The sequence below is a fragment of the Oncorhynchus tshawytscha genome, linkage group LG27 (assembly GCF_018296145.1).
Source record: "Oncorhynchus tshawytscha isolate Ot180627B linkage group LG27, Otsh_v2.0, whole genome shotgun sequence".
NCBI classification, from domain to species: Eukaryota; Metazoa; Chordata; class Actinopteri; order Salmoniformes; family Salmonidae; genus Oncorhynchus; species Oncorhynchus tshawytscha.
Genome location: NC_056455.1, coordinates 16589908 through 16616128, shown reverse-complemented (window position 1 = coordinate 16616128; position 26221 = coordinate 16589908). Strand labels below are relative to the sequence as shown.

Here is a 26221-nt window from a genome sequence, read left to right as displayed (position 1 = left end):
GCAAATCTCATTGTCAAATTGACTGGAGCCAGCAAATCTCATTGTCAAATTGACTGGAGCCAGCAAATCTCTTGTCAAATTGACTGGAGCCAGGAAATCTCTTGTCAAATTGACTGAGGCCAGCAAATCTCATTGTCAAATTGACTATAGCCAGCAAATTCCATTGTCAAATTGACTGGAGCCAGCAAATCACTTCTTGTCAAATTGACTGGAGCCAGCAAATCTCGTTGTCAAATTGACTATAGCCAGCAAATCTCTTGTCAAATTGACTGGAGCCAGCAAATCTCTTGTCAAATTGACTGGAGCCAGCAAATCTCTTGTTGTCAAATTGACTGGAGCCAGCAAATCTCGTTGTCAAATTGACTATAGGCAGCAAATCTCGTTGTCAAATTGACTGGAGCCAGCAAATATCATTGTCAAATTGACTGGAGCCAGCAAATATTGTTGTCAAATTGACTGGAGCCAGCAAATCTCTTGTTGTCAAATTGACTGGAGCCAGCAAATCTCTTGTCAAATTGACTGGAGCCAGCAAATCTCATTTGTCAAATTGACTGGAGCCAGCAAATCTTGTGTCAAATTGACTGAGCCAGCAAATCTTGTTGTCAAATTGACCAGCAAATCTCTTGTTGTCAAATTGACTGGAGCCAGCAAATCTCATTGTCAAATTGACTGGAGCCAGCAAATCTCATTGTCAAATTGACTGGAGCCAGCAAATCTCATTGTCAAATTGACTGGAGCCAGCAAATCTCATTGTCAAATTGACTGGAGCCAGCAAATCTCTTGTTGTCAAATTGACTAGAGCCAGCAAATCTCTTGTTGTCAAATTGACTGGAGCCAGCAAATCTTGTTGTCAAATTGACTGGAGCCAGCAAATCTCATTGTCAAATTGACTGGAGCCAGCAAATCAAATTGACTCAAATCTCTTGTCAAATTGTCAAATCTCTTGTCAAATTGACTGCAAATCTCTTGTCAAATTGAGCCAGCAAATCTCTTGTTGTCAAATTGACTGGAGCCAGCAAATCTCTTGTTGTCAAATTGACTGGAGCCAGCAAATCTCGTTGTCAAATTGACTATAGGCAGCAAATCTCGTTGTCAAATTGACTGGAGCCAGCAAATTGACTATCATTGTCAAATTGACTGGAGCCAGCAAATATTGTTGTCAAATTGACTGGAGCCAGCAAATCTCTTGTCAAATTGACTGGAGCCAGCAAATCTCATTGTCAAATTGACTGGAGCCAGCAAATCTTTGTCAAATTGACTGAGGCCAGCAAATCTTGTTGTCAAATTGACTATAGCCAGCAAATATCATTGTCAAATTGACTATAGCCAGCAAATCTCATTGTCAAATTGATTGGAGCCAGCAAATCTCATTGTCAAATTGATTGGAGCCAGCAAATCTCATTGTCAAATTGACTGGAGCCAGCAAATCTCATTGTCAAATTGACTGGAGCCAGCAAATCTCTTGTTGTCAAATTGACTAGCCAGCAAATCTCTTGTCAAATTGACTGGAGCCAGCAAATCTCTTGTTGTCAAATTGACTGGAGCCAGCAAATCTCTTGTTGTCAAATTGACTGGAGCCAGCAAATCTCATTGTCAAATTGACTGGAGCCAGCAAATCTCTTGTTGTCAAATTGACTTGCAAATCTCTTGTTGTCAAATTGACTGGAGCCAGCAAATCTCTTGTTGTCAAATTGACTGGAGCCAGCAAATCTCTTGTTGTCAAATTGACTGGAGCCAGCAAATCTCTTGTTGTCAAATTGACTGGAGCCAGCAAATCTCTTGTCATTAAATCTCTTGTCAAATTGACTGGAGCCAGCAAATCTCTTGTCAAATTGTGGAGCCAGCAAATTTCTTGTTGTCAAATTGACTGGAGCCAGCAAATCTCTTGTTGTCAAATTGACTGGCCAGCAAATCTCTTGTCAAATTGACTGGAGCCAGCAAATCTCTTGTTGTCAAATTGACTGGAGCCAGCAAATCTCATTGTCAAATTGACTGGAGCCAGCAAATCTCATTGTCAAATTGACTGGAGCCAGCAAATCTCTTGTCAAATTGACTGGAGCCAGGAAATCTCTTGTCAAATTGACTGAGGCCAGCAAATCTCATTGTCAAATTGACTATAGCCAGCAAATTCCATTGTCAAATTGACTGGAGCCAGCAAATCGCTTCTTGTCAAATTGACTGGAGCCAGCAAATCTCGTTGTCAAATTGACTGGAGCCAGCAAATCGCTTCTTGTCAAATTGACTGGAGCCAGCAAATCTCGTTGTCAAATTGACTGGAGCCAGCAAATCTCGTTGTCAAATTGACTGGAGCCAGCAAATCTCGTTGTCAAATTGACTATAGGCAGCAAATCTCGTTGTCAAATTGACTGGAGCCAGCAAATATCATTGTCAAATTGACTGGAGCCAGCAAATATTGTTGTCAAATTGACTGGAGCCAGCAAATCTCTTGTTGTCAAATTGACTGGAGCCAGCAAATCTCTTGTCAAATTGACTGGAGCCAGCAAATCTCATTGTCAAATTGACTGGAGCCAGCAAATCTTGTGTCAAATTAACTGAGGCCAGCAAATCTTGTTGTCAAATTGACTATAGCTAGCAAATATCATTGTCAAATTGACTATAGCCAGCAAATCTCATTGTCAAATTGACTGGAGCCAGCAAATCTCATTGTCAAATTGACTGGAGCCAGCAAATCTCTTGTCAAATTGACTGGAGCCAGCAAATCTCATTGTCAAATTGACTGGAGCCAGCAAATCTCTTGTTGTCAAATTGACTGGAGCCAGCAAATCTTGTTGTCAAATTGACTGGAGCCAGCAAATCTCATTGTCAAATTGACTGGAGCCAGCAAATCTCGTTGTCAAATTGACTATAGCCAGCAAATCTCTTGTTGTCAAATTGACTGGAGCCAGCAAATCTCTTGTTGTCAAATTGACTGGAGCCAGCAAATCTCTTGTTGTCAAATTGACTGGAGCCAGCAAATCTCTTGTTGTCAAATTGACTGGAGCCAGCAAATCTCTTGTTGTCAAATTGACTGGAGCCAGCACACCTCTTGTTGTCAAATTGACTGGAGCCAGCAAATCTCGCTTGTCAAATTTACTGGAGCCAGCAAATCTCTTGTTGTCAAATTGACTGGAGCCAGCAAATCTCTTGTCAAATTGACTGGAGCCAGCAAATCTCATTGTCAAATTGACTGGAGCCAGCAAATCTCTTATTGTCAAATTGACTGCAAATCTCGTTGTCAAATTGACTATAGCCAGCAAATCTTGTTGTCAAATTGACTGGAGCCAGCAAATCTCTTGTTGTCAAATTGACTGGAGCCAGCAAATCTCTTGTTGTCAAATTGACTGACTCAAATCTTGTTGTCAAATTGACTGGAGCCAGCAAATCTCTTGTTGTCAAATTGACTGGAGTCAGCAAATCTCGTTGTCAAATTGACTATAGGCAGCAAATCTCATTGTCAAATTGACTGGAGCCAGCAAATCTCATTGTCAAATTGACTGGAGACAGCAAATCTCATTGTCAAATTGACTGGAGCCAGCAAATCACTTTGTTGTCAAATTGACTGGAGCCAGCAAATCTCTTGTTGTCAAATTGACTGGAGTCAGCAAATCTCGTTGTCAAACTGACTATAGGCAGCAAATCTCGTTGTCAAATTGACTGGAGCCAGCAAATCTCATTGTCAAATTGACTGGAGCCAGCAAATCTCATTGTCAAATTGACTGGAGCCAGCAAATCACTTGTTGTCAAATTGACTGGAGCCAGCAAATCTCGCTTGTCAAATTTACTGGAGCCAGCAAATCTCTTGTTGTCAAATTGACTGGAGCCAGCAAATCTCTTGTCAAATTGACTGGAGCCAGCAAATCTCATTGTCAAATTGACTGGAGCCAGCAAATCTCTTGTTGTCAAATTGACTATAGCCAGCAAATCTCTTGTCAAATTGACTGGAGCCAGCAAATCACTTGTTGTCAAATTGACTGGAGCCAGCAAATCTCTTGTTGTCAAATTGACTGGAGCCAGCAAATCTCTTGTTGTCAAATTGACTGGAGCCAGCAAATCTCTTGTTGTCAAATTGACTGGAGCTGGCAAATCTCTTGTCAAATTGACTGGAGCCAGCAAATCTCTTGTTGTCAAACTGACTGGAGCCAGTCAAATCTCATTGTCAAATTGACTGGAGCCATCTCATTGTCAAATTGACTCTCAAATTGTCAAATTGACTGGAGCCAGCAAATCTCATTGTCAAATTGACTGGAGCCAGCAAATCTCTTGTCAAATTGACTGGAGCCAGCAAATCTCTTGTCAAATTGACTGAGGCCAGCAAATCTCATTGTCAAATTGACTATAGCCAGCAAATTCCATTGTCAAATTGACTGGAGCCAGCAAATCGCTTCTTGTCAAATTGACTGGAGCCAGCAAATCTCGTTGTCAAATTGACTATAGCCAGCAAATCTCGTTGTCAAATTGACTGGAGCCAGCAAATCTCTTGTCAAATTGACTGGAGCCAGCAAATCTCGTTGTCAAATTGACTATAGCCAGCAAATCTCGTTGTCAAATTGACTATAGCCAGCAAATCTCGTTGTCAAATTGACTATAGGCAGCAAATCTCGTTGTCAAATTGACTGGAGCCAGCAAATATCATTGTCAAATTGACTGGAGCCAGCAAATATTGTTGTCAAATTGACTGGAGCCAGCAAATCTCTTGTTGTCAAATTGACTGGAGCCAGCAAATCTCTTGTCAAATTGACTGGAGCCAGCAAATCTCTTGTCAAATTGAGTGGAGCCAGCAAATTTCTTGTTGTCAAATTGACTGGAGCCAGCAAATCTCTTGTTGTCAAATTGACTGGAGCCTGGAGCCAGCAAATCTCTTGTCAAATTGACTGGAGCCAGCAAATCTCTTGTTGTCAAATTGACTGGAGTCAGCAAATCTCGTTGTCAAACTGATAGGCAGCAAATCTCGTTGTCAAATTGACTGGAGCCAGCAAATCTCATTGTCAAATTGACTGGAGACAGCAAATCTCATTGTCAAATTGACTGGAGCCAGCAAATCACTTGTTGTCAAATTGACTGGAGCCAGCAAATCTCTTGTTGTCAAATTGACTGGAGCCAGCAAATCTCTTGTTGTCAAATTGACTGGAGCCAGCAAATCTCTTGTTGTCAAATTGACTGGAGCCAGCAAATCTCTTGTCAAATTGACTCAAATCTCTTGTTGTCAAATTGACTGGAGCCAGCAAATCTCTTGTCAAATTGTCAAATTGACTTGCCAGCAAATTCTTGTCAAATTGACTGGAGCCAGCAAATCTCTTGTCAAATTGACTGGAGCCAGCAAATCTCTTGTTGTCAAATTGACTGGAGCCAGCACATCTCTTGTTGTCAAATTGACTGGAGCCAGCAAATCTCGTTGTCAAATTGACTGGAGCCAGCAAATTTCTTGTCAAATTGACTGGAACCAGCAAATCTCTTGTTGTCGAATTGACTGGAGTCAGCAAATCTCGTTGTCAAATTGACTATAGGCAGCAAATCTCGTTGTCAAATTGACTGGAGCCAGCAAATCTCATTGTCAAATTGACTGGAGACAGCAAATCTCATTGTCAAATTGACTGGAGCCAGCAAATCTCTTGTTGTCAAATTGACTGGAGCCAGCAAATCTCTTGCTGTCAAATTGACTGGAGCCAGCAAATCTCGTTGTCAAACTGACTATAGGCAGCAAATCTCGTTGTCAAATTGACTGGAGCCAGCAAATCTCATTGTCAAATTGACTGGAGACAGCAAATCTCATTGTCAAATTGACTGGAGCCAGCAAATCACTTGTTGTCAAATTGACTGGAGCCAGCAAATCTCTTGTTGTCAAATTGACTGGAGTCAGCAAATCTCGTTGTCAAACTGAAGCCAGCAAATCTCGTTGTCAAATTGACTGGAGCCAGCAAATCTCATTGTCAAATTGACTGGAGACAGCAAATCTCATTGTCAAATTGACTGGAGCCAGCAAATCTCTTGTTGTCAAATTGACTGGAGCCAGCAAATCTCTTGTTGTCAAATTGACTGGAGCCAGCAAATCTCTTGTTGTCAAATTGACTGGAGCCAGCAAATCTCTTGTCAAATTGACTGGAGCCAGCAAATCTCTTGTTGTCAAATTGACTGGAGCCAGCAAATCTCGTTGTCAAATTGACTATAGCCAGCAAATCTCTTGTCAAATTGACTGGAGCCAGCAAATCTCTTGTTGTCAAATTGACTGGAGCCAGCAAATCTCTTGTTGTCAAATTGACTGGAGCCAGCAAATTTCTTGTTGTCAAATTGACTGGAGCCAGCAAATCTCTTGTCAAATTGACTGGAGCCAGCAAATCTCTTGTTGTCAAATTGACTGGAGCCAGCAAATCTCATTGTCAAATTGACTGGAGCCAGCAAATCTCATTGTCAAATTGACTGGAGCCAGCAAATCTCATTGTCAAATTGACTGGAGCCAGCAAATCTCTTGTCAAATTGACTGGAGCCAGGAAATCTCTTGTCAAATTGACTGAGGCCAGCAAATCTCATTGTCAAATTGACTATAGCCAGCAAATTCCATTGTCAAATTGACTGGAGCCAGCAAATCGCTTCTTGTCAAATTGACTGGAGCCAGCAAATCTCGTTGTCAAATTGACTATAGCCAGCAAATCTCTTGTCAAATTGACTGGAGCCAGCAAATCTCTTGTCAAATTGACTGGAGCCAGCAAATCTCTTGTTGTCAAATTGACTGGAGCCAGCAAATCTCGTTGTCAAATTGACTGGAGCCAGCAAATCTCATTGTCAAATTGACTGGAGCCAGCAAATCTCATTGTCAAATTGACTGGAGCCAGCAAATCTTGTTGTCAAATTGACTGGAGCCAGCAAATCTCTTGTTGTCAAAATCTCTTGTTGTCAAATTTACTGGAGCCAGCAAATCTCTTGTTGTCAAATTTACTGGAGCCAGCAAATCTCATTGTCAAATTGGCTGGAGCCAGCAAATCTCTTGTTGTCAAATTGACTGGAGCCGGCAAATCTCTTGTTGTCAAATTGACTGGAGCCAGCAAATTTCTTGTCAAATTGACTGGAACCAGCAAATCTCTTGTTGTCGAATTGACTGGAGTCAGCAAATCTCGTTGTCAAATTGACTATAGGCAGCAAATCTCGTTGTCAAATTGACTGGAGCCAGCAAATCTCATTGTCAAATTGACTGGAGACAGCAAATCTCATTGTCAAATTGACTGGAGCCAGCAAATCTCTTGTTGTCAAATTGACTGGAGCCAGCAAATCTCTTGCTGTCAAATTGACTGGAGCCAGCAAATCACTTGTCAAATTGACTGGAGCCAGCAAATCGCTTCTTGTCAAATTGACTGGAGCCAGCAAATCTCGTTGTCAAATTGACTATAGCCAGCAAATCTCTTGTCAAATTGACTGGAGCCAGCAAATCTCTTGTCAAATTGACTGGAGCCAGCAAATCTCTTGTTGTCAAATTGACTGGAGCCAGCAAATCTCGTTGTCAAATTGACTATAGGCAGCAAATCTCGTTGTCAAATTGACTGGAGCCAGCAAATATCATTGTCAAATTGACTGGAGCCAGCAAATCTTGTTGTCAAATTGACTGGAGCCAGCAAATCTTGTTGTCAAATTGACTGGAGTCAGCAAATCTCGTTGTCAAATTGACTATAGGCAGCAAATCTCGTTGTCAAATTGACTGGAGCCAGCAAATCTCATTGTCAAATTGACTGGAGACAGCAAATCTCATTGTCAAATTGACTGGAGCCAGCAAATCACTTGTTGTCAAATTGACTGGAACCAGCAAATCTCTTGTTGTCGAATTGACTGGAGTCAGCAAATCTCGTTGTCAAACTGACTATAGGCAGCAAATCTCGTTGTCAAATTGACTGGAGCCAGCAAATCTCATTGTCAAATTGACTGGAGACAGCAAATCTCATTGTCAAATTGACTGGAGCCAGCAAATCACTTGTTGTCAAATTGACTGGAGCCAGCAAATCTCTTGTTGTCAAATTGACTGGAGCCAGCAAATCGCTTGTTGTCAAATTGACTGGAGCCAGCAAATCTCTTGTTGTCAAATTGACTGGAGCCGGCAAATGTCTTGTCAAATTGACTGGAGCCAGCAAATCTCTTGTTGTCAAATTGACTGGAGCCAGCAAATCTCATTGTCAAATTGACTATAGCCAGCAAATCTCTTGTTGTCAAATTGACTGGAGCCAGCAAATCTCTTGTCAAATTGACTGGAGCCAGCAAATCTCTTGTTGTCAAATTGACTGGAGCCAGCAAATCTCATTGTCAAATTGACTATAGGCAGCAAATCCCGTTGTCAAATTGACTGGAGCCAGCAAATATCGTTGTCAAATTGACTGGAGCCAGCAAATATTGTTGTCAAATTGACTGGAGCCAGCAAATCTCTTGTTGTCAAATTGACTGGAGCCAGCAAATCTCTTGTTGTCAAATTGACTGGAGCCAGCAAATCTCTTGCTGTCAAATTGACTGGAGCCAGCAAATCTCTTGTCAAATTGACTGGAGCCAGCAAATCTCTTGTTGTCAAATTGACTGGAGCCAGCAAATCTCTTGTTGTCAAATTGACTGGAGCCAGCAAATCTCTTGTTGTCAAATTGACTGGAGCCAGCAAATCTCTTGTCAAATTTACTGGAGCCAGCAAATCTCTTGTTGTCAAATTGACTGGAGCCAGCAAATCTCGTGTCAAATTGACTGGAGCCAGCAAATCTCTTGTCAAATTTACTTGGCTATGGTCAAATTGACAAGAGATTTGCTGGCTCCAGTCAATTAGACAGTGCTGAGCAATTAACCAACATTTCAGTTATCTTTCAGTTTTTAAACAACTCATTGACTAACCTTGGTTTAATTATTGAATTCCATGTAGTTTTTTCTGTGAGCTCGATGGGCATTTTCTTACAGCAATTTCTCTAGATATAAATCAGATCAAGCCAAACTGTGCAATGTAAGGTAGTAGGGAGTTGTAGTTTCCAACAGGCCAATATTCTACGTAGTTTAGCGCAGAAAACATGGTAATTAACTAAAATGACCATAATCCATTGCATGCCTACTTGTCCAGTCTGTGTGGGGCATACACCGAGAGGGAGAGGAGACAGAAAAACACGTGATAGAGAGCAGTTGCGTGAGGTATCTCTACCTGAAAATATATGATCTAAGTGAAGCTGCTACTCTGTTATTATCTATGCATAAGTCACTTTAATAACTCTACCCACATGTATATATTACCTCAATTACCTCGACTCTGTACCGGTACCCCCTGTAAACCCCTTGTTGTTTTACTGCTGCTCTTTAATTATGTTACTTTTATTTATTTTTTTAGGTATTTTTCTTAAAACTGCATTGTTGGTTAAGGGCTTGTAAGTAAGCCAATTTCACTGTAAGGTCTACACCTGTTGTATTTGGCATGTGACAAAATGTGTATTGGTATCAGCAATTATAAAATGTATTTAACTAGGCAAGTCAGTTAACACATTTTTATTTACAATGACAGCCTACCCCTGCCAAACCCTAACAACGCTGTGCCAATTGTGTGCTGCCCTATGGGACTCCCAATCACAGCAGGTTGTGATACAGCCTGAAATTGAACCAGGGTCTGTAATGACACCTCTAGCACTGAGATGCAGTGCCACTCGGGAGCCCTAAAAGTACCTTATTTACTTTGAAGAATCACTAAAAATAATGATTTTGTCAGACAGCAGCTCTATATAGATGAGATGACGGAATAAAGTCATGAAATAAAACTAATGTAATATACACGACTGAAATATTTTATTAAAGTAATGTGAATAAATGATGGTTAAAAGAGTATATGTAGTAAGGGGCAGTCTACCATCATGGGACTTTTATTCATTGTTTTATTCTGTATTACAGCATTCAACCCACATAATGCATAGTGCATTTGTTTTAAAAATGTGCGAAACTGTTGGGAAAATTATGATTAAATGACTGAACAAATCATTTTAAATGGAACTGTAACTAAGTAAACTTATACTCTGTTTTATTATATCTGATTAACAATATGAGTTCATAAGAAGGGATTGTGTGACACAGACAAGGAGTAATTAAAGTTAATGAACACCATTCCAACTGGGAAGAAAGGAATGGTCTGTGGATTAAGTAAACAGATAATGTAGTTAACCTATGGTTGAACCGACGAAACTGAGCTCTGGGGTTTTTAGATAAGGAAGTGAGTGCATTCCTAGGTTTTCTGTTAATTAGAACTGTCAGCTAAGTGGTGATCGATAATGTTGGGGGGTCAAAATTTAATTCAGTTATGTTGTGTGACCTGTGAGTGTGTTAGTAAGTTAGAATGAACTATTAAATTCACTTTGTCCCGGTCGAGAGGAGGGGATTCTGTTAAGCAATGAAGTGACGTCATGTTATTGTATATAAACTGTTGCTCGTGGTAAAGTGGCAGCTCGCTCCGAGAATAAATTCTGTTACCTATTACTGAAATGGCTGGTCTCCGTCTATTTTATGCAAACAAGAATCTTACAAATTCTCATAAAATAGATTAAGGGTTTTCAATTAATTAAAACACATTGGCATAATTAAATTACAGTAACAGAAACCTAACCACCCTCAAAAAGCCTAAAAAAAACACTCAGAACTAATTTGACAAGAGCCAGTCCATCTTTTGTTGGCCAATAAGTTTGTAACATTAGAATGCAAATTTTGTGTGGGCCCAATAAAAACACAAAATATTGTGAAAAACTATCATTCCACTATTAAAATGTTGATATATTAAGGAAATGTTCTGAAAGTACAATGTTAATATTTTATATCTCTTTAATAATCACAGAACTGTCTCAAAGTCACAAAGACGAGGCAAACCCACACTTTAGAAGACAAGGATATCCCAGTTTATTTTGAGGAGACATTGGTTGTCAGTTAAATTAACTGGCTTACATGCAGATCTAATCTGACAGGCTGCTTAGAACAAAGACGTGCCAGGAAAAACAACAGTCAACAAATGATTGGAAACAATAACCCCGGGAAAAAGGCACATTTCACAACTCCAAATAAGAGTTTAAAATCTTTTCAAAGTGACACATACACTGACACAGAAGAATACACACACAAACACTCTCAGAAACAGTAAATATTCGCTTGAAATCTTACTTCCCCAACCCAGTTCAAAGCATATTGCACATTTGTATTGAAAAGAAGATGAGGAAAAATAAGAAGAGGAGTAACTATCCACCACAATCTGGAGGCTTAAAGGAACAACTGACTACTGAATTTTGGAAGGAGCTGCATGCAGAAATGTAATGTTAACAATAATTACCAGAAGGAACCCAAGATTGAAGAAAGGAACCCAATACTGAGAGAAGCAGTGTTACAGAAATAGTCAGCACTCTTTTTCTGTCCCAACACACACAATACCAACAACATGCAGAGAGGTCTCTCATTCAATAGTCCTCAACAATACTGTACTGCCATCAATATGCTACAATGCATGACTATTAGTCTAATGATTTTAAATAGTGTCAAGCTGTATATGTTGATGGGTTAAGAACACCATTGAAGACTGTTAGATAAATACCATAGTTATCAACCCTTACAAACATCTTCAAACCATTTGCAAAAGTCTACGTAAAACACACAAAAGGTCAAACCCAAGGCAACTATGTGCAAACTTGTGCAGTGTTGCAGGTGCAAACCATGAATGGCAATAAGTATTTCCCTTTTTGACCAGGTGAGTGCTCATGACAGGCAGCTAACGATACATTTGAGCTATTACTTTAGCACTTACATAGTAAAAGAAAACCACTATTCTAAATGTGACCATGTAATATGGAACCCTACACCACAAAACATGATTTACATTCCCCAACAACAATACTGTTTCACAAAGGTATGACTCCTGTAGTTGGGCTCCAAACTTGATGACTATAATGGGACATAATATATATTCTATAGAGCAGAGATATATATATAGATATATAGAACCAGAGGACATGACAATGAGGAGGCAGAAGCGTATAATGTGGACATTAGCATGAGCAGAGCTCGGGGCAAAGAGGATGTTCCCACATGTCTGGAAGTAAAATCTAATTAGTCGATCAAACTGAGCTACCAGGAAACTGTAATAAAACCTCAAGTAAAGAGCTGACGACAAATCAGCCAGCTGAGAAGTTCTCGTTACGAGCGAGCACGAGACAGATGGTTAAAATCAAATCAAACTTTATTTGCCATATGCGCCGAATACAACAAGTGTAGACTTTACCGTGAAATGCTTACTTACAAGACCTTAACCAACAGTTATTGCAAAAAGAGATATACTGGGACTACTGTAGAGGTGTCTTTGTGTGGCACAGTAGGCACTGTACGAGTTTGCTCCTGGTGATGTAGCCAACATAAACCTTCCTGTGTCCATTGATAACTTTCTGGGATCAAAGTTCAACAGAGAGCAGTCGGGTGCTGACATGGAGTTGATGAAGGGCTGATGATTTGGTGGTGAACAGTAAAACATGAGGGTGGTTTGTATACAGAGTTTGAACTCAAGATCGGTGTCCTGATGACCAGAGACGGAGCTCTGTCATCAGGCCCATCAGTCAGGGATCTGTCATGGACAAAGGTTCATTGTTCACAGGGAAGACGAGGAGAACTAAGGCCATAATAAACTGATTATAACAGATTCATTTAGCTTGCTTTCTTCACCATCTCAAGTACATTTTAAAGCCACATTAAAGTCTCTCTGCATTGCCATTAGGAACAGGAGTGTTGAGTTAGTTGTCAGGTTCTATTTTTCCTCCACTGAGCTCTATCCATAGTTTCAGCATATTCTGTCTTTAGCCGCAACACTGTTTCTGAAGGTCCAGAGGAACACTGACACCTCCCTGCTCTATCCTTCTTTTAGTTATTTTGGATTTAAAATTAAGCATTTGGAAACAAGTTGAGCAGCTCTTTGTATATGCTTAAAAACAGTGCTGTTGTGTAGTGCAATGCCTTGCTAATACAGTCCGATTGTTCAGCTTGTATTTTTCTACAGAGGGACACTGGAACAGAGTGAACAAGGTCCTCTTCCTTGTGTTCCTACATACGGTAGCAGCTTTCATACAATCACGATATATTTGGTCCCTTTCCACAAATGGTATAGATTACTCTTAAAAGGGGTGATCTGCAGTTGATATAATTAATAAATGTATGTGCCCATTGATTATTGAAGAATATAACTTGTAAATGCCTCATCCGCTTAGTTCAACTCTCAAAACTGATCAGTACCTATAATATAAGCTTGTTGTACTCCAATGTTGTAAACAAAGTAAATGTAAATAAACACTATATAGCCTAAAAACATGTTTAAAATTATAATTGTGAAATCATGGAAGGCTGGTCCTTGTATGCATAGCTTGATCTATGAATTTGATAATGGTTTACATCTCCAGCCCCAACCTTTTTACCGAAACAGGGACTGTTTGTAAACAAAGTAAATGTAAATAAACACTATATAGCTTTAAAACATTGTTAAAACTATAATTTTGATATCATGGATGGCTAGTCCTTGCATGCATAGCTCGGTCTATGAATTTGATAATGGTTACATTTCTCCAGTCCCATCCTCAAGCTTTTTACTGACACAGGGGTGGGGAGGACACTTTATAAATGGTTACATTTCTCCAGTCCCATCCTTTTTACTGACACAGGGGTGGGGAGGACACTTTATAAATGGTTACATTTCTCCAGTCCCATCCTTTTTACTGACACAGGGGTGGGGAGGACACTTTATAATGGTTACATTTCTCCAGTCCCATCCTTTTTACTGACACAGGGGTGGGGAGGACACTTTATAATGGTTACATTTCTCCAGTCCCATCCTTTGTACTGACACAGGGGTGGGGAGGACACTTTATAATGGTTATATTTCTCCAGTCCCATCCTTTGTACTGAAACCAGGGTGGGGAGGACACTTTATAATGGTTTCACCTGCTGATTACCGCTGTAATTAAAAGGGTTCCCATGCTACAAGAGCAGCATAAAAAGGCACACCGTTCGACCTGTACCATGTTCTGGAAGGCCTCAGGTAGAGAGAATGTAGAAATACAAGACACCCACACAGAGAAACCGGTCTTTCACAGTCAGTCCGTGTCCTCATTTCTTGGTGTCCTCCAGGATGATGTTGGCTGTGACAAACATGAGGCAGAAGGTAGCCCACACCACTACGAACCACACCCAGAAGGTGTGGCGGAACGGGGACCGGTGCTTGTTGACCTCGTCCGTGCCCAGCATAGGCACCAGGTGGCGCCGGCCGTAGTACACCAGTAGGGCGGGGATGACGTACTGGATGCCCGTGCCAGCGTAGGCGCCCGTGATGCCCACCAGGGACTCCAAGTTGTGGGTGCAGAAGGCCACTATGATGGGCGGAACCAGGGTGATGAGGGGGAAGACGATGCGGTCAACCACCCAGGGGTAGGTGCCCCCGTCGCGGTGGAAGAGGGTCTTCCAGTTGTTGCGCAGCGTGACTGCGATGATGGGAAAGTTGGTGCTGATGGTGAAGACGGGGAAGAGGCCCAGGAAGTAGCGCAAAGCGGGGATGTCCAACACGTCACAGTTGTCAGTGAAGTTCAGGGTGTACATGTCGTGTAGCAGCGAGCTGTCGAAGCAGAAGATGGCTGTGAAGGAGAGCAGGCCATAGAAGCCAAGGATGAGGACATAGTCACACACCACCAGGGTACCCACGCGTCTCTTATCAGAGATGGGTGTCACCAGGGAGGGCAGAGAGTGCTGGCACATGAAGGAGTAGACACACACCCCAAACAGGTTTGGAACCCCAGAGATCTGGGCCATACGGGGGTGGCCTTCGCCCCGGCCTTTACCAATACGGATCAGAGCCAGGATAATCATCATGGTGAACGCTGAAAGACACACAGAAAAACAGCGGGTACTGGGGTTAAGCGATGTAACAACACCAAAACAAACAAGTAGTGTGTGTGTGAAGATATTAAGACTGTTTCAAGGACAGCTTTTTTCCCATCTACGTAACATTGCAAAAATCTGAAACTTTCTGTCCAGAAAAGATGCAAAAACATTAATCCATACTTTTGTCACTTCTAGGTTAGACTACTGCAATGCTCTATTTTCCGGCTACCCGGATAAAGCACTAAATAAACTTCAGTTAGTGCTAAATACGGCTGCTAGAATCCTGACTAGAACCCCAAAATTTGATCATATTACTCCAGTGCTAGCCTCCCTACACTGGCTTCCTGTTAAGGCAAGGGCTGATTTCAAGGTTTTACTGCTAACCTACAAAGCTAATTTGGTCCTGCCGTACATACCTACATGTACGCTACGGTCACAAGACGCAGGCCTCCTAATTGTCCCTAGAATTTCTAAGCAAACAGCTGGAGGCAGGGCTTTCTCCTATAGAGCTCAATTTTTATGGAACGGTCTGCCTACCCATGTGAGAGACACAGACTCGGTCTCAACCGTTAAGTCTTTACTGAAGACTCATCTCTTCAGTGGGTCATATGATTGAGTGTAGTCTGGTCCAGGAGTGTGAAGGTGAACGGAAAGGCCCTGGAGCAACGAACCGCCCTTGCTGTCTCTGCCTGGCCGGTTCCCCTCTGAGTCACTGGCTTACTGGCTCTTCCAAGCCGTCCCTAGGAGGGCTGCGTCACGTCACTGACGTGATCTTCCTGTCTGGGTTGGCGCCCACCCTTGGGTTGTGCCGTGGCGGAGATCTTTGTGGGCTATACTCGGCCTTGTCTCAGGATGGTAAGTTGGTGGTTGAAGATATCCCTCTAGTGGTGTGGGGGCTGTGCTTTGGCAAAGTGGGTGGGGTTATATCCTGCCTGGTGGCCCTGTCTGGGGGTATCATCGAATGGGGCCACAGTGTCTCCTGACCCCCCCTGTCTCAGCCTCCAGTATTTATGCTGCAGTAGTTTGTGTCGGGGGGCTAGGGTCAGTCTGTTATATATGGAGTACTTCTCCTGTCTTATCCGGTGTCCTGTGTGAATTTAAGTATGCTCTCTCTAATTCTCTCTTTCTCTCTCTCGGAGGACCTGAGCCCTAGGACCATACCTCAGGACTACCTGGCATGAGGACTCCTTGCTGTCCCCAGTCCACCTGGCCGTACTGCTGCTCCAGTTTCAACTGTTCTGCCTGCGGCTATGGAACACTGACCTGTTCACCGGATGTGCTACCTGTCCCAGACCTGCTGTTTTCAACTCTCTGGAGATAGCAGGAGCGGTAGAGATACTCTTAATGATCGGCTATGAAAAGCCAACTGACATTTACTCCTGAGGTGCTGACTTGCTGCACTACTGTAATTATTATTATTTGACCATGCTGGTCATTTATGAACATTTGAACATCTTGGCCATGTTCTGTTATAATCTCCACCCGGCACAGCCAGAAGAGGACTGGCCACCCCTCATAGCCTGGTTCCTCTCTAGGTTTCTTCCTAGGTTCTGGCCTTTCTAGGGAGTTTTTCCCTAGCCACCGTGCTTCTACACCTGCATTGCTTGCTGTTTGGGGTTTTAGGCTGGGTTTCTGTACAGCACTTTGAGATATCAGCTGATGTAAGAAGGGCTATATAAATAAATTTGATTTGTGTGTACGACATTTCAAAAAGGTAAAATCAGCTCCCACAGAGGGACTGTTATAGCCTCATGCAGTTTAAATCAAGGCTCCCTTGAGGCTATCTACTAGGAGAGTTGAAAGGGAAGCTTTTACGGTAAAATAAAGCTCAAATTTCCTTTAGACCAAATCAAACCCATATTTTACTTGGTTGCATACAAACTAAAACACAAAAATACTCAGGGTAAAGTAAAATATTTAATGTAAAAAGTGAATTAAATTGTAAGCTAAATATTGGCCAAATCTCTAATACCCCTACATCATCTCATGACAACAGTAATAGGATTGGCCGAGTAAAGAAATGACATGGAGGCATTTAAGGATACAGATCATTTAAAAAAATTTACATTCGACTTCGGGTCACCGGGTTCACATTATTGCATATTTCTGATGCCAAATTGTGATCCGGTGCATGCCAACTAGGCAAAGCTACACACCGGTTAATCCCTGAATGCTTTTGATGGGTCCAGATATTGCAACATCCCAGAGGTCAGATTAGGGCCAAACCTCTGGAATGATCCCTTTATGTAGCCCTCCCCTAATCCACCCCTACCTTTCATTATAGCACCACTGTTTTTAAAAATACCTTTTAAAGGACAAGCCTTCTACCATTGCTAATCTGAAAGCGATTAATGTTGACAAGGCAAGATCGTTTAGGCCCTAATGGGCTGTGGGAAGAGTGCTGAGCTGGCCAGGACGGACACATAACTCAGCTTCCTCCTCTGTTCTCCATGCTGCTAATGCCTGAACATGGCCATCCAGGTAGAACAAGCCAGCATCAGTCAGCTGACTGCAGAAACAATATGACCTAAACTCCCCCCCCATCAAAGGGCAGGAGGCTTTATGCCTCATGAGGATAATACTGAAACCACTTAGTGAGATATTGCCTTCCAGTTGCCTGATCCAGAAACAATCCCGCAGGCAAAGACTACAGCCTATAGGAATGCTATGGATTATATACAGTGTGTGAAGGCTCTCTGACTCTCAGTTCATCCAACCTAAAGTCAGCAGAGGTTGGAGGCTGGGTGGTACAAAAGGCGTCAGCGTCTCCACCTCCTACTGTTTGCGCAAAGGCCATCCCCAAATCGATTGGTGCGACTGCCTCTGTGGCTGTTGGGCTGGGCGTTACTAAATGAGAGCTTTAAGCATGGATGCCAGTCTTATTAAAGGCTCAGAGTCCTGCCTGCCCCCCCCAGACACACTCCTCAGCTTTCATCACACTCACACGGGGTGACGTTCAGAACGCACATTGCTTCACTACTCACCCCACTACACCATACCACTAGGATCCCACTTCAAAACACACCCACACAGCCCTGTGTAGCTATGCAGGTTAGAGTAGAGCCAAAGCTCTTTTGTACTTGCCGGCAATATCTCAGAATCTATCTGGGCCCAATTGCCAGGAGAGGCAACCCATCAGTGTCAGGGGGAGGATGGATTGGCTCTTTAGATAGGGCCTGAGTGAGGGGACAGCGGATTACCAATTCATCTGCAGCTACTGGGGCGGTGGGAGGGGGTATAGGGAGGAGACGGGGGAGAGGGGTGCCACCGGCAGCCTCATCCTCCTTCAAGGTCTCTCACTAGCATCAGGTGAGGTCGGGACAGGAGTGGAGTCCTCTGCTCCACTCCTTCAATGTTTTTTTTTTACACTCTCCAGGGCACAGGTGAAATATTCCAGAGCTAGCAAGGGGGAAAGGGGCTGGGAACGTGGAGTTTTAATCTGCCCCTATTAATCAGGTACTGTGTACTTCTGCCATGGCACTTTAATGTATGTCAGGGGGATGAAATGATTCACCCCAATTACAAGGACAAAATGTTCCGAGGAGGGGATGGGGGAAAAACGACCAATGACAGAGGTAGTAGGATAGCTAACCATTAGTGGGATTATGCCTTTGGAGAGAACAAGCAGAAATAAGTTAAGAGTTGTTAACTAACAGGCTAAATGCAAACATCTTATTTTGACTAATGTGATTACTTACTCATCTTAAAATAGGACAGGATACTCTTAAAAACAAGTTTTTCCTTGTGTTTTGTGTGGACTTAGTTTGGGGTGGACACTGAGATAAAGATGCCCAGCAGTGGCCAAAGTCCTACCTGTTAAGGATTTCAGCTCAGATAGTCAAGATTTAAAGGATACCTGGCCTACATCCATTGTCAACATTGGCTCAGGACAGGAGAAGCAGCCAGAGCAGAATCCTGTTTTAACACAGTCTATGTAGAGAATGGGACAGTGGGCAGTGGACCAGCACTCAAGGACATTGGCAAATAAGAGCAAATAACACCTTCACAACAAGTATAATCCCCAAAGACATCACATCAAAACATATGGAAAAACTATGCAGATGAGGTCAACACTCAATGTGCTAACATGAGACACATTGGGACTCTGAGAATACACTATGTATTGTAGTGACGTTGTCTTTGTATCTTCATCTGACTGGACATGAGAGACTGTCAGTGGGGGTGGTTATCAGCTGTCCCTCTCACTTCAGGCATGGAACACAATGTGCTGTATGACAGTCTGCCTGCTGTACTTTCCCTCTCTCTCCCCGAGAAGTAATGTACATCCGCTGTGTGTGAAACAGCCATCAAAAGGAGCCGTCCCGCTGGTCATGACAGAGGACGGCCAGCGGGAGACGCTTCTCCTCTATTCCCTGACATTAACGGTAACAGGCTATACAGGAAGGAACATGGGCGGAGGGCGTTTAATTAAGAGTCTTATAGGACGGGACGCCACGCACGGCTAGTGTACAGATGCTTAACCTTCACCAGAGCAACAGGTCTTTTCTCTGCCAGCAAGGCTGAAATGTTAGGTTGTCGTGGTGCAACAAGCACAGTGATTCATCACACTCCCCTCGTATCCCCTCGGTGAGGCCCATGGAAGCCTGGAGGAAAATGGCACTGGTATTTATGTACAGTCTTCTTCATCTTGATGTATCTGTCTCTGATGCCGGAGCCCAGCGCGCTCCTCTCGGCAGGGTTTGAACTGTAAAACCCCTGGCGACACGGTCAGTGACTGGCTCCTTTATGAGGGAAGGGCCACGCTTTAAAAAGCCGATAGAAAACTTTGCTCTTTTCCTACCGTACGGCGGCACAGGCTAAGGTTGGAACAAGGAGGCTCGGCATCGCGCCTCAAATTGATAGTGAATGGCAAAAAGGCATAGCGGCTCCGCGGGTATCAACACAGGCTGATCAGACAGTGTGAAGGGCAGGGAGAGTTTGGGTGAAAGATGTTTTTTTTTAACCATGACTTTCAGGTCAAGATGTATCACATGGTATTAGAGTGGAATGACATTGGCAGCAATCTTTGACACGGCTAGAATTTCTCTCCTATGGCAGAGGAAATGGAGTGACAGAGAATTTCTCTCCTATGGCAGAGGAGATGGAGTGACAGAATTTCTCTCCTATGGCAGAGGAGATGGAGTGACAGAGAATTTCTCTATGGCTCTGATCCCAACTATCATGCTTTAGTGCTCATTAAAGACAAGGCCTCATTTGTCTTACTTAAGGCACTGAACTAACTCCTCTTATCTTTGAAAGAGAATGATAATTGATAAGATGAAAGAACTGGACACTAAGTAGAACAAAGTACATTTTGATAATGTACTCATTCATCATTCCTTTGCAACTGGATCATGCTACACGAGTTAGGGCAACCATGTGTGGGTTTTATAGTACTTGGTGGAGCCTTAACTGAGAATCTCAATGTTTTATCTGTCTAACTGCGAGGAATAGGAGGAAATCTTTGATCACTAGGAGTGCTTTAGAGGCACGGGGACAGTGGAGAGAAAATCCAACGTAGTTAGTCAGATTACAAGCCATTGGTAATAGCATAGAGCTAGCATTAAATAAGTCATTGCATCATAAATTCACAGCAAATTAAATATTTTTCACCGCCGTAAGAATGAAAAAAATATTTAAAAATGGTACATTTTACATTCCTTCTTGCGGCCATATTGCTCTCCTCTCTCTAAAGGGCAGTGTCATTGACTTCCTGATGGAGTCTACTCTGAAGCACTCTTTTCACCCTCCTGGTAATCCTCAATCAATGGACACTCCTTCTTGCCTCTCCATCGATGGACACTCAGGTGAAAAACTATTTAATTCAGATGGGATGAGACATTTTCTTTGCAGGGATCTCTCTGATGATATGGTGATTACCTGGACTTTTACATTAACACACTCTGCTCTACACGCCTGTCTGCAGGTTACACTCGTCACACAGCATCGGGGAGGAACGGAGTGCATTGTGTAGGTGTCAAACAGTCACATATCACATCCACATAACTGCTACCGGTGATATATAGCACTTCAATGGGGATGGCAATGACCTTCTGGGGAATGTTTCAACTTAAACGCCCCCCAGAGGAGGCACTTACAGTTGTATCTCCAGTGGTAGCAAACAAAGAGTTTGCGGTTAAGCCAAGGTTGGCCGGCACTCTCAACCCTCCAAGGAACTGTAGAATACAGTATCTGTGGAAGAGGGACTCCTCTTCAGCCGCTGCCCTGTGACGGGTTTCCTTGACTTCATTAAGGAGCACAAAATGACTTCAGACTTCAGGTGAGGAGCTTTGAAGCACATCACTGTTCTGATTTTGTGAGTAGTACACTCCCTATACCATTGCTTTTGCACTTGATGTGGGAAGAAGCGTCTATAATAACAGTTGACAGGTCATGGGCTTTTCATGTGCTTTCATCTTTCTGACATTAAAAGACATACGGGATATTATTCTAGCAAAGGCTTTGACAGTAGATAGGAACATTAATCTCTACTGGTATACAAACTGGCCTCTTGCTACTTCTATTGCCTAACAGATTCAAATCCAAGTCCCACTCCAGCAGCACTCCTTTGCAGCAATCATCCCATCATTAATTAAAGGGCAACTCCACCACTTTTCAAACTCATTTTCATTATCTCCAGCACCAAACCAGTGTTTACATAATTTGTGAAAACAGTGTTTCTATGATCTGTGGTTAAAACAATCAGAAAGGGCATTCTCTCATCACAGGGTAAGATTTAAAGTTTTTTTTAAATAAAAACAGATTTTCAAAACCTGCAACAAGTGTCTAGCCAGAGGGAGGGTCTTTTTTTGCTCCCCATGTCACCACAAATCTCATAGTGTTTAAAACATTTTAACATTCTTTTTTTCTATAAAACATAGAAATGCAGTTTTCACATATGTAGACACGGGTATTGTGCTGGAGATAATGAAAATGAGTTTGAAAAGTGGTGGAGTTGCCCTTTAAATCAGGTGCTCCATGATGAGAGCACTTGGTTGAGTCTCAGTGGCAATGAGCAGCTCTGGCAGTTTGTCATGTCATGGCATGATTTTTGGTGATATCCTATAATGGCATAGTCTTGGTTCAGAAGCAGGGGGACAGGACAGCCACGGCGTGTGTGATAGCTGGTGATAATGGCCTGCTAGCCTGGCTACTTCAAGACAAGCCCCGCGATCAGGGTGTACAGTACCGCAGCAGGGCTGCATTTAACACCCCATACAGCAGCTCAACTCCACCGGGCAGAGCAGAGTTCAACTCCATGACGTTATCTACAGTGTTCAAGAAAACATCAATTAGTCCAATCGCTCAGCCGCGCCGCTGCAAATTGCACATTCGGCCAAAGATAAGAAACAAAATGCACCCTCCTTCCTTACCATAAGGCTGAGCTAAGCCACGCTCCAAACACTGGGATCTCGAAAACACATCCGCTTGAGGCTGCCTTGAGGTCAGCCCCCCCCCCTCCTTAACTTCTCAAACGCAAACGTTTAAAACCAACAACCTCTTCTGTGCTACTGCTGACATTTTTTTAAATTGTATAACAAACTAATAGAAGTCAAATGTTTATGTAAATTCAGTGGGTGGTTGCACCAGGTTAGTTAAAACACCCATCCAACAGTAATTAAACATTCAGTGAGTGCAGAATATGAATGTATTTTTCTTCTGACCATATCAAATAATTTATTGAGCATAGAAAGCTTGGCTTGTGATGCAATGGACGTACAAGGCAGACAAGATATAAATAAACCAAATTCTCGTCTGCTTCTGTCTTCAATATCAAATCCTGTTCAGGTCTGACATTTTTTTCAAATGAGACAAACGTAAAATGTTCAAAGCAAGTTGTGCATTTGACCTCTAGTATTCCTGCCAATCAATGACGAAACCCAAAGAAAGAGTGTACACTACAACACCAGACTGCAGTTAAAACTACATTCTAGAAGCACTGTGTCTTACATTCTCAGTCCTCCCTCACCTCGCTCTCAGACAAGGAAATGGAGGCGACGACGACAACACAGTGAGGTGAGAGGGGGACGGAAGTCAACAGTCATGATTAAGGGCTTAGTTGTCAGGGTATTGAGCTACAACTGACCCCAGGCAACACCACAGCAGAAGACATCCTACAAGTTTTCCCCTAATCACCTCCTAGAAATTGTGTTCACTATCAAAACTAAGGTCTCATTACAAAATGAAACACCAAACACCAATACTAAAAAGGATCAAGAAGAGGTGCCCAAAAACAAATAGGGAAAAAAGCTGCCCACGTGTATTTCTCTATATATACAGTCGGGCAAAAAAGTATTTAGTCAGCCACCAATTGTGCAAGTTATCCCACTTAAAAAGATGAGAGAGGCCTGTAATTTTCATCATAGGTACACTTCAACTATGACAGACAAAATGAGAAAAAAAAAATCCAGAAAATCACATTGTAGGATTTTTTATGAATTTATTTGCAAATTATGGTGGAAAATAAGTATTTGGTCAATAACAAAAGTTTCAATACTTTTGTTATATACCCTTTGTTGGCAATGACATAGGTCAAACGTTTTCTGTAAGTCTTCACAAGGTTTTCACACACTGTTGCTGGTATTTTGGCCCATTCCTCCATGCAGATCTCCTCTAGAGCGGTGATGTTTTGGAGCTGTTGCTGGTCAACATGGACTTTCAACTCCCTCCAAGAATTTTCTATGGGGTTGAGATCTGGAGACTGGCTAGACCACTCCAGGACCTTGAAATGCTTCTTACGAAGCCACTCCTTTGTTGCCCGGGCGGTGTGTTTGGGATCATTGTCATGCTAAAAGACCCAGCTACGTTTCATCTTCAATGCCCTTGCTGATGGAAGGAGGTTTTCACTCAAAATCTCACGATACATGGCCCCATTCATTCTTTCCTTTACACGGATCAGTCGTCCTGGTCCCTTTGCAGAAAAACAGCCCCAAAGCATGATGTTTCCACCCCCATGCTTCACAGTAGGTATGGTGTTCTTTGGATGCAACTCCGCATTCTTTGTCCTCCAAACACGACGAGTTGAGTTTTTACCAAAAAGTTATATTTTGGTTTCATCTGACCATATGACATTCTCCCAATCTTCTTCTGGATCATCCAAATGCTCTCTCGCAAACTTCAGACGGGCCTGGACATGTACTGGTTTAAGCAGGGGGACACGTCTGGCACTGCAGGATTTGAGTCCCTGGCGGCGTAGTGTGTTACTGATGGTAGGCTTTGTTACTTTGGTTCCAGCTCTCTGCAGGTCATTCACTAGGTCTCCCCGTGTGGTTCTGGGATTTTTGCTCACCGTTCCTGTGATCATTTTGACCCCACGGGGTGAGATCTTGCGTGGAGCCCCAGATCGAGGGAGATTATCAGTGGTCTTGTATGTCTTCCATTTCCTAATAATTGCTCCCACAGTTGATTTCTTCAAACCAAGCTGCTTACCTATTGCAGATTCAGTCTTCCCAGCCTGGTGCAGGTCTACAATTTTGTTTCTGGTGTCCTTTGACAGCTCTTTGGTCTTGGCCATAGTGGAGTTTGGAGTGTGACTGTTTGAGGTTGTGGACAGGTCTCTTTTATACTGATAACAAGTTCAAACAGGTGCCATTAATACAGGTAACGAGTGGAGGACAGAGGAGCCTCTTAAAAAAGAAGTTACAGGTCTGTGAGAGCCAGAAATCTTGCTTGTTTGTAGGTGACCAAATACTTATTTTCCACCATAATTTGCAAATAAATTCATTAAAAATCCTACAATGTGATTTTCTGGATTTTTTTCTAATTTTGTCTGTCATACTTGATACCTATGATGAAAATTACAGGGCTCTCTAGTCTTTTTAAATGGGAGAACTTGCACAATTGGTGGCTGACTAAATACTTTTTTGCCCCACTGTATATATCAAAACTCAACAGAGATGTGAGTAAAGTGGACTTAGGATCTGAGCTCGGTTTATGTTTTTGAAAGAGAAGTGTCAAACTAAGACATCTACATCTGCATTGGTTGCTGTTTGGGGTTTTGGCTGGGTTTCTGTACAGCACTTTGTGACATCGGCTGATGTCAAAAGGGCATTATAAATACATTTGATTGAAGACATATTTTCTATCTGAACAACTCCATGGTCAGTGTTGACTAGAAGTAATGTCCGTTGTGACAAGAAAAGGAATGATGCATTCCAATCTGCAGTTTTCCTTTAATGCAAATTTCAGGACTTCTGAGCTGTGCTGATGTTGGAAAGTTCATGAACGCCCAGCCATACTTCAACATTCCCCGTGAGACGCACTCTACATTAGCCTCTCTGGGCAAACTCTTAGGTTCCGCTCAATCAGCCACTAGTAGAGGTCCCTCCCTGACCTTCAAAAACAAATACTACCCTCTCTCTCTGCTTGAAATGGCAATAGGTAGCCGTAACGCTCCCTGGTTACTCCCTAAACCAAGACAGTGGGATGGACTGGATAGGGATCCACAGATCACTGTGGGCTGGGGCCTGTGGTTTCAGCTATTCATTTCTCCAGAGAGAGTAAAAGCCCTAGTTCATTTCACAACCTCTTTTCCTATTGAGCCGGAGGTTACTCCACACAAAGCTTGGCTGGGGTGGTGTAGCTCACCATGTGTAGAAAAACAAATGTGACAGTGGGAAGACAGTGTTCTCAGAATGCATGATTTCTCCATTCCCAGCATACAGTAGGATCTATATGCCATGGCTGTAAGGGTAATAAATAGTGCCTCGGAGGCTCTTCACCTATCCATCCATCCATCCCTGTGGAGACAGAAGCGGGGTGAATAATGCTCGTTTACCGAGCTAGGTACCTTTCCGTCTATTCCTCTCCACTCAATATCAATTAAAGTGCCGGCCCTTAACCCTTCTGCCAGTCTGTTGTCGAGTGCAGATAATGATCCCCCTCTTTCTCTTCACAGTGTGCTGCTAGAGAGGATGGGGACAAGGTAACAAGGCAGCAAGCTTTATCTATTCACATAACTCACCCAATGGAGATGGGTTTCAACAAACAAGCGTGTGAGCACCTACGGGAGTTCATAGAGACTGGGTGCAGTATGTGAGTGATATAGTCATTCAACTAAGAACCTATGAGGTCATCAGGCAACAGAACTGTGACATTAAAAGATGGGTCAGGGGAACCGAGTATAGAGTAGGAGGAATAATAAACAGGAACACGAACGGGAAACACAAATGGGTCTGGAAACAGGGCTACACAAATAGTTTCTAATGGCTCCAGTGAAGTGGGACCATGGACAGAAGCAGCTACAAGCAGAGTGATGGGATCACAACCGGGACAGGAGATGGAGTTACAAGAGGAATACACATATGGACTACTATGTCCACTATGTAAGTCATGTCCTCAGTGGGGGAAG

General features: G+C 42.7%; 1 protein-coding gene across 1 annotated transcript in view; it reads right to left on the bottom strand.

The window, feature by feature from the left end:
• Positions 1 to 10848: 10848 nt before the first annotated feature.
• LOC112234951 (transmembrane protein 104) overlaps positions 10849 to 26221 on the bottom strand; it is a 90337-nt gene continuing 74964 nt past the window's right edge. The window contains exon 10 of the mRNA XM_024403278.2: positions 10849 to 14867. Coding sequence (XP_024259046.1) covers positions 14104 to 14867 — 764 coding nt within the window. The 3' untranslated portion in view covers positions 10849 to 14103. The remainder of the gene's footprint in view (positions 14868 to 26221) is intronic.